Consider the following 9,349-nt stretch of genomic DNA (forward strand, 5'->3'; position numbering starts at 1 on the left):
GCTAACAATAGCCACCTGTCTAGTGGTGGGATTCAAATAATTTAACAACTGGTTGTTTACAAGCACCATTTTAATAACTGGTTCTGCCGAAGGGGTGCGAACCGGCTGAATCCCACCACTGCACCCATCCCACTTGATAAGGTTGCAAGTTTTTGGCTAACGAAAGATCGTACGACTTCAAAGACCATGCAAAGTTATCTTTACTTTAACATCCTAAAATATGTTAAACAAACATGGGTTCATTCTGGCTACATTTTCTTGTAGCCAAACCTTTTTAAAAATATTGATTACAAGTTTATCACATAAATCAGTGATGGCGAACCTTTTCAAGACCGAGTGCCCAAACTGCAACCCAAAACCCACTTATTTATCGCAAAGTGCCAACGCGGCAATTTAACCTGAATACTGAGGTTTTAGTTTAGAAAAAAAGGTTGGCTCCAAGGCATGTGTTACTCGGGAGTAAGCTTGGTGGTAGTTGTTGGCTTTGCTTTGAAGCAACCATGCAACTCTTCGAATGGGTGAATCACGACCGTAGGAGGGTTTACTCAGAAGCAAGCCCCATTGCCAGCAACCGAGCTTACTCCCAGGTAAAGATCGCGCTTTAGTTCTTTGCATGAAAATCAGTGGAGTTTAACAGCGCTTAACAAAGTTACCTATACTGCTTCCCCAAAACTAGGTCTTAGGTTTAATGCTAATAATCGAGCCTAGTGGCCCAGGCCAGCCCAGATGTGTGTGTGGGGGGGGCAATTCCCCCCATGATGAACTCTGTTTGTGCGTGCCCACAGAGAGGGCTTTGAGTGGCCCCTCTGGCACCCGTGCCATAGGTTCGCCATCACTGACATAAATGAACATCTATTGGTCCCCAACCAAGATACCCCATCTTTGAACAACATGCTCACTTCTCTGAAGTTGGCCGTTCTTCCCACTCTCAGCTGCTTCTGCACACAGGACTCAGCACATTCTGCCCACTGATATAAGTTAGTTTCTTTCTAATCTACAATAAGCCACATTCTTTTGTTTCTTAGCCCTCCCTCAGGTTATTCTGTTCTGGGTCTCTAGCCTCTCTAGTGGGCTCGTTCAGCTGACAGATGGGGCCACCTCTTCTTCTGACCTACAGAAGCATCCTCCATGAGCTCTTTGGTCAAGGTCAACAACGGTTCTCCTGAGCCCATATTGGGAACGGTGTCTCATAAATTTGAAAAGAACAAACTCCTGGCAGTAACTGAGACAGTGTAATCCTAAACAAAGTTACTTCCTTGGAAGAGTGCAACTCAGTTCAGGGATTTACTCTGAGACTCAAAGGCTAGTGATTCGTGATGTTTTATAGTGACACTGGTCATGTATACAGAGTGGAGATAAACAGAACAGCTGGGGAAGAGAGAGGAGAAGTCCAGTCAGGGGTCTGAGATGACAATAAGGCCTCTGAATGGAGATCTTAAGAACATAAGAACATAAGAACAAGCCAGCTGGATCAGACCAGAGTCCATCTAGTCCAGCTCTCTGCTACTCGCAGTGGCCCACCAGGGGCCTTTGGGAGCTCATGTTCAGGATGTGAAAGCAATGGCCTTCTGCTGCTGCTGCTCCTGAGCACCTGGTCTGCTAAGACATTTGCAATCTCAGATCAAAGAGGATCAAGATTGGTAGCCATAAATCGAAATTGGACAGACAATTAAGGATCACCATGGGGGGAGGGGAGGAAGTTCCGGTCTCTTGGTGGATATCCTCAGGTGTACTTGGTGCTTAGAGCTCATTGGGAGCTTTGTAGTGTCTGGGATATTTGCATTCAGATACTCAGACATGAAGTCTTGTGGATGATTTAGGACCAGTCTCCTGGCCATATCTGAGTCATAAGCAGAGTTACCTACTTGTAAGAGTGCAACTCGGTTTAGGGCAGTGGTGGTAAACCTATGGCACTCCAGATGTTCAAGGACTACAACTCCCATCAGCCCCTGCCAGCATGGCCAATTGGGCTGATGGGAATTGTAGTCTTTGAACATCTGGAGTGCCATAGGTTTGCCACCATTGGTTTAGGGCCGTGGTGGCGAAACTTTGGCACTCCAGATGTTATGGACTACAATTCCCATCAGCCCCTGCCAACATGGCCAATTGTAGTTGCTGATGGGAATTGTAGTCCATAACATCTGGAGTGCCAAAGGTTCACCACCACTGGTTTAGGGGTTTAAGACTCTAAGACTAGTGATTCATGCTGTTTTATAGTGACACTGATCATGTATACATCCAAATTTCCATGTCTTGATATTGAGATGCATCAACAAATGTAGAGTAAGACTTTTATAGTACTGTGGCCGATTCTCAAGATCTATTGTATTATATTTGGATATATTCTTTTTGTCTTTTATGTTGACATGCCAATAAAGGTTGACAATATCCATGTGGGGCTCAATTTCATGAACCCACTTCTTCTACATGACTTCACAGAGACTCAGTCCCCCGAGAGTCATCCAAAGTATCCTCACCAAGCAAAATGTCTCCTCTCAGTCAACTATTTTTTCCTCATTCTCAATGGGAATCAGGAATCAGACGCAAGTGGTAGAGTTTGTCTTCCTGGGTTTCTCTGGAATTTCATACGGCCACACCTACCTCTCCCTGGTATTTCTAGCCATCTACTTGGTCACGGTACAGGGGAACCTCATGATATTTACTATGATTCAGCTGGATTCCAGCTTCCATACCCCCATGTATTATTTCCTCAGCCACCTCTCCTGCTTAGATATCTGCCTCTCCTCAGTCACAGTTCCTAAGATCCTGGTGAACTTTTTGTGCCAGCAACAGACCATCTCCTACAACCAGTGCATGGCCCAGATGTTCTTCCTGATGTCTTTCACGGGAATAGAGGGTGGCCTGTTGGCTGTCATGGCCTACGACCGCTACGCTGCCATCTGTAAACCTCTGCATTATTCCCGCCTCATGAACACCAAGGTGTGCACCGTACTGGCCTTTGCCACGTGGATCTGGGGCTTCCTAAACTCCACTCTTCATACAGCTCTCAGCTTCAGGTTGGACTTCTGTGGAGTCAACCAGATTCATCACATCTTCTGTGATCTCCCTCCACTGATGAAAATGGCTTGCAATGATGCACACATCAATGAATTGGCAATCCGCATAGCAAGCATTTTTGTGGGTGGGGGGCCCCTCCTGTTCATCATTTTCTCATATGTCTTCATCCTGTCCTCCATCTTGAAGATCCGTTCCACCACTGGCAAACGCAAAGCTTTTTCCACCTGTGCTTCTCATATCATTGTTGTCTTCATTTACTATGGGAATGCATTACTGAATTATAACAGTCCAAGTGGTGGTTACTCCTTGGCGACGGGCACTTTGGTCTCCACCATGTTCTGCGTCATCACCCCAATGCTGAACCCCCTCATCTACAGCCTCCGCAACAAGGAGGTGAAGGGGGCCCTGAAGAAGGCAGTGGACAGCTGGAGGAAGTCTAAGCATCACCACTCTATATCTTGATTTTCATAATTTGACTCGCGCTGCCAAGACAACCTGTTCTCCCACTACATTATTAATCCCATGCGAGCGTGGAATTATGGCAGCATCTCTTCTTCTGCTGATTAATCCCACCCAGAGGAGAGCCTCGGCTACTGCAAGATGTAATGTGCTGTCATCAGCTCTGCTGGAGGGAAGATTTAAGAATATGGAACGTTCTAAAAGAGTTTGTTCATGTGATATGACTACGGTTGAAACACTTGACCATTCTCTGTTTCTATGCCCTAAATACAATCAGATACGCATGAAATACATGAATGCCATTTTCTTGCAATGTTCTCAGTGGCATGAGTGTTATAAGATACCCAATCTCCTGAACAGCTCTGATGTGCTCTTTTGTGAAACTGTTACAAATTTTATACTGGAAATTAGTAATTTTAACTGTATTTCTTAACCTTGGCCATTTCCGCATGGCCAGGATGCTCTCACGCGTAAAGAGTTCTGGCGGCGTGGGGCAAGCCCGCTCGCATGAATGGGCGTAAGCGGAGGTCGGGCAGGACGGCGATGCGGACTCAAGACGGAGCCGCCTCGTTCCCGTCCCTTCCACTCCGCGGTGTTCAAACCGTTTGCCTGCGTGGAAGCGCCATAGGCCCGCCCTTCATCGCTGCCCCTCCGACCCTTCTGGAGGTCGGAGGACGAGTTAATGGGCGGAGAACTCTGCAACGCTCCAGCAGGCTGGTATCTAATTTGAGGACAAACGTCGTGAGTGGGGCGGGGACGGGAAGAACGGGAGACAGCGTGAGTGGGCGGGGATCGGAGACAGCGTCTTCCCGGCTGTGCTTGATTCGCACCGCGCCGCTGGTTGAAGACACTTCTCTCTCAACAACAACCCTTTAAAGGGTTAGGTTGTTTAGGGCTGCCTGACGCTTCCCTGGGGGGAGTGGAAGATGCAGCTTCAGGAATCGCTGCTGCTCGGCGCTGCAGCAGCTGGGCGCCAGATATCGAACGGCGGCCTGGGGGCGGCGTTTTTACCGCCCCCAGGCCGTTGTTAATGGGCCGTGCGGAAATGGCCCTTGTTTCGTTTTAAAATTTTGTCCTGTTTTATATGCCAATAAAGGCTTGTGTTGTTGTATCACCACTCTGTAAGCTAGGACATGGGGCAGATGTCTCGTGTTCTTCTTGAGAGCTACCTGGCTTCAGAACTGTGCGAACTCTGGTGGTAATTGCATTATTATTTTGCTAAAGTGAGGGACACCGAACGGGTAAGGAAGACGCAGAATCTGTCGTAGAACTAAACAAAAGCAACAGGTTGCTGAAACTGAATAACAAGCTACAGAATAATAAGAATTTAGAAAGTAAGAGGAATAGGAATAGGGGCAAAGGAATAGAAAGGCAAAAGAATAGAACAGAATAGAATAGAAAGAGGCAAAGGAATAGAAAAGTTTAACCATAAGGAAGAGCACGCAACATGCACCATTTGATTTATGCCCCGTCCTAAGCATCTCTCAGTAGAGGGACATGGAACAACTAATGCCACAATGAAATCTTGTTAGTCTTTAAGGTACCCCAAGAATCTTGCCTGTTCCTGCTACATCTTCCTAATGAAGCCGCCCCTCTGGAAAAAGTATCACAGCTCAGATTCTCAGCCACTGGCTGGGTTCCTTTTCTCACCAACGCTTTGTTTTCATGCTTACCAAAAATGGGTCATAGGGATGTGAGATTGGGGGTGGGGGAGGAGGTTTGTCGGACAGTGAGTGTGAGAGTGCCCCCTGGGGGAAAGCATGAGAGATTCCTGGCAGGACAGACATGCACCCATAAGAGCGGCACAGCCTCGGGTTCAGGCAGGTGGGAAGAGGGAGGAGAAGGCCAACCCAGCTGGAGCGAAGGGAAGAACAAGAGCAGGTGGAGGGAAAAAGGAGTTCCCCCTGCTATATGCGCCCATGCGCGCGCGCACACACACACACAGACATCCCATTCCTGCTGCTGGAAATGTGACATAAACACGTTGTGGTGTGTGTTCATATGTTCCCTCTTTAACTATTTTATATTTCCTTGTGCTCAAATGCTGTTCTGAATGTCTTGACATTTTAATACTGAAATGTTTTGATGTTTGCCTCATTGGTGACCCTATTTGGGTGGGAAGGCGGCACTGAAATTTTTGAAATCAATAAATGAACTGGTCAACCGTTGTCTGAGCCATAGAAAACAGTACGTTTCACTCTGGAGGTTGTGCATCTTTTTACGTGGGCAACTATAGCAGTGGTGGCGAACCTATGGCACGGGTGCCAGAGGTGGCACTTGGGCACGCACACAGAGTTCATCATGTGGGGGATGGAAAATCACTCCCCCCCCCCACACACAAACATCTAGGCTGGCCTGGGCCACTGAGCACAATGTGTGCGCACTGCGGTGAGCAAGGAGGACTCGGCTGGCGGGCCTGGTGCCTGTGCTCCAGGTGGCTGCTGCCTGGGGGGGGGGCGGGCAGAAGAGGCAGAGATGCTAGAGAGGCACAGAGCGGTGCGCAAGGGACTTGCTGGAGGCTAGAGCAGGGTGGCCCCTGCTCAAATGGGTGGGGCAGAGGAAGAGGGAGCCAACCGTTTTTTTCTAAACTAAAACCTCAGCATTCAGGTTAAATTGCTGGGTTGGCACTTTGTGATAAATAAGTAGGGTTTGGGCTGCAATTTGGGCACTCGGTCTCGAAAAGGTTCGCCATCACTGAACTATAGCGTAGGTCAAGGGGCACCTGGATGAACGAGAGGCACCCAGTAGGCCCACTTGCCACGCTAGCTTCACCAATGATCTTGCTAACAAAACCAGAAGATGTCAAGGAGGAAGATCTGAAGGGATGGTTTTTGGTGCATTGCAGCACGATTTTAAAAAGGCCACTGGTGCTCCCTTTCCAACTGACCCTTTTCGTTATTTCCCAAGAACAATTCTGCCTTTTTGTGCTTCTCTAAGGAGTTGAGGAGATCCACTTCAAGTGGATCTACAGCTGCCATCAAACATGCCGTTGTGTGCTTCAAGGCCTCAGCCCCCATTCCAACCAGTGAGGCAGAAGAGGAATCCAGGACAGGCAGAAGACTGGGGAAGAAACTAGGTTTGCAGTAGGGGAGGGAGGGGCAGGCTTGCCAGCAGGGGTGTAGCGCAGGGCCGTACCTAGGCAAACTGGCACCTGGGGACAAAACCTGAGTTTGGCGCCCCCCTCCCCCGCCCGGCGTATGGGCGGCCACCCTCCCGCACCATGACCAAACAATGATTTTTTGTACCAGCTCACAAAACACCTCCCACTCCCATCAAAACATACATGGCTCTCTCCCCACCAACTCTTTTCCTAATTTCCTAATCACAACAACCCTATGAGGTAGGTTGTTAGCCGGTCGAAACAACTCCAAGCCACTTGCAAGTGGGTATTAAGCATGTAAAATCTCTCACAAATCACCCCCCCCAGCAAAACATTTTACCAAACAAATGTCAGCATCATCTCTCACAAAACACTCTCCAGGTAGGAACTCCCACTCCCCAAACAGCATCACTTTCAATGGTGTTTAAACTAGGGAGCTCAGATTCTTCTTTTAAATCTACCTTAAAGGGAGAATCTGGGGTCCCGGGTTAAAACAAAATTGAAAGTGATGCTGTTTGGGGGTGGATTCTCCCCCACCCTGAAACAGCATCACTTTTGAGGGTTGGAGATTCAGATGAAACAAATAGCAGATTTGGCTGGAATCTGGGGAAATTTGGGCACATTCGGACAAAAATTGTCCGATTATGTCCTGCCCAAATATGAACAAATGCGAATGCAAGGTATTTGGGGTGGGGTGGGGGGTATTTTTGGTGTTTTTTCGGCCTGCAGGGAGTGAATTTTTAAAGCTAGCGGCACCATGATTTCAGGGCATCATCCAGAGACTGCCCTGATGATACCACCCAAGTTTGGCAACGTTTGGTTAAGGGGCAGCAAAGTTAGGGATACCACCCCAAAGGGGGTGCCCCATCCCCATTGTTTTCAATGGGAGCTAACCTGAGATGGGGGCTACCCATTCGAGGGACCATAACTTTGGTCCCCCTGAACCTAACTTCACCAAATTTGGGTGGCATCATAAGAATAGTTATCAGATGATACCCTGAAATTTTGGTGTCACTAGCTTTAAAAATACATCCCTTCCAGGCACCCCAAGAAATTTGCCCAAGATTCTTTGTTTTGCAGTGACTTTGCTCCATTGTAGCTAATGAGGAATTTTTGAGGCAGGCTGCACATTTTTGAAGATAGAGGCACCCAGACTCTTCTCAAGGTGGCTCCAAGAGGCCTTGTGAGTAATAGCATCCAAACTTGGTGAGCTTTGCTTCTGTAGTATGGCCCCGAGTTGAGAGAGAGTTCTGAGAGAACTCAGTCCACATGCTTTCATATGCAGGTGCGGGGAAACAAAATAAGCCTTTTGGGGGCCCATAAAATTGAACCCCCAAAATCAAAGGTCTCCAAACCTGGATGCTATTACCAGGAGGCCCTCCTGGAGCCACCCTGAAAGTCTGGTGCCTCTATCTTCAAAAATGTGCAGCCTGCCTACACACTCAGAAATTCCCCATTGGTTACAATGGAGCAAAGTCACTGCAAAACAAAGAATCTTGGGCAAATTTCTTGGGGTGCCTGGAAGGGGTGTATTTTTAAAGCTAGTAATACCAAATTTTCAAATTTGTCCGAATGTGCCCAAATTTCCCCAGATTCCAGCCAAATCTGCTATTTGTTTCATCTGAATCTCCAACCCTCAAAAGTGATGCTGTTTCAGGGTGGGGGAGAATCCACCCCCAAACAGCATCACTTTCAATTTTGTTTTAACCGTGTTCTTCTTGAGAGCTACCTGGCTTCAGAACTGTGCGAACTCTGGTGGTAATTACATTATTATTTTGAACCCCCAAAAATCAAAAATTATTTTGAACCCCCAAAATCAAAGGTCTCCAAACCTGGATGCTATTACCAGGAGGCCCTCCTGGAGCCACCCTGAAAGTCTGGTGCCTCTATCTTCAAAAATGTGCAGCCTGCCTCACACACTCAGAAATTCCCCATTGGCTACAATGGAGCAAAGTCACTGCAAAACAAAGAATCTTGGGCAAATTTCTTGGGGTGCCTGGAAGGGGTGTATTTTTAAAGCTAGTAATACCAAATTTTCAGGGTATCATTTGTTAACTATTCTTATGATGCCACCCAAGTTTGGTGAAGTTTTGTTCAGGGGGACCTAAAGTTATGGTCCCTCAAATGGGTAGCCCTCATCTCAGGTTAGATCCCATTGAAAACAATGGGGATGGGGGCACCCTCTTTGAGGGTCCATAACTTTGCTTCCCCTGAACCAAATCACCAAATTTGGGTGGTATCATCAGGACAGTCTCTGGATGGTACCCAGAAATTTTGGTGCTGCTAGTCTTAAAAATGCGCCCCCTGCAGTCCAGAACGTGAAAAAAACACTTAAAACATTTAAAAACACACAAACGACCCTGAAATGTTGGCGCCCCCCCACGTGACCAAATGGGGAGTGGCCGGGAACATAGGGTACCCCCTGTCCCTAGGCAGGAACACCACTGGTGTAGTGCCAAGGGAGCAGGGGGTGCGCGATGCATTGGGTGGGCGCCCCTGTGGTGGCTTGGCACGGGCAGGACGCGGCATTCCTGGGGTGTTTTGGGGCTTTCTGGTGGCTTGGAGGGGCACGTGGTGAGCACGCACCGGGTGCACTTCCCCCTCGCTCCATCTCTGGTTGCCAGATCCAGGTTGGGAAACTTCTGGACATTTTGGGGTGGAGCCTGGAGGGGACAGGGACCCGAGTGGAGTTTAATGCCATCAATTCCATCCTTCAAAGCAACCAGCCCCCACCTGGAGGTTGACCTCTGTGGCAGAGGGGGCCAGTTCTGT

At 48.1% G+C, this 9,349-nt stretch overlaps 1 protein-coding gene across 1 annotated transcript; it reads left to right on the forward strand.

The window, feature by feature from the left end:
* Window positions 1–2,523: 2,523 nt before the first annotated feature.
* LOC125434653 (olfactory receptor 5V1-like) lies at window positions 2,524–3,480 on the forward strand. The gene has a single exon (XM_048500195.1). The coding sequence runs from the start codon at window positions 2,524–2,526 to the stop codon at window positions 3,478–3,480; it is 957 nt and encodes a 318-aa protein (XP_048356152.1).
* The last annotated feature ends 5,869 nt before the right edge of the window (window positions 3,481–9,349 follow it).

The sequence above is a fragment of the Sphaerodactylus townsendi genome, linkage group LG06 (assembly GCF_021028975.2).
Source record: "Sphaerodactylus townsendi isolate TG3544 linkage group LG06, MPM_Stown_v2.3, whole genome shotgun sequence".
NCBI classification, from domain to species: Eukaryota; Metazoa; Chordata; class Lepidosauria; order Squamata; family Sphaerodactylidae; genus Sphaerodactylus; species Sphaerodactylus townsendi.

Excerpts from the sequence above, each read along its gene's own strand:
- LOC125434653 (XM_048500195.1), top strand. The coding sequence starts at position 2,524 with ATGGGAATCAGGAATCAGACGCAAGTGGTAGAGTTTGTCTTCCTGGGT.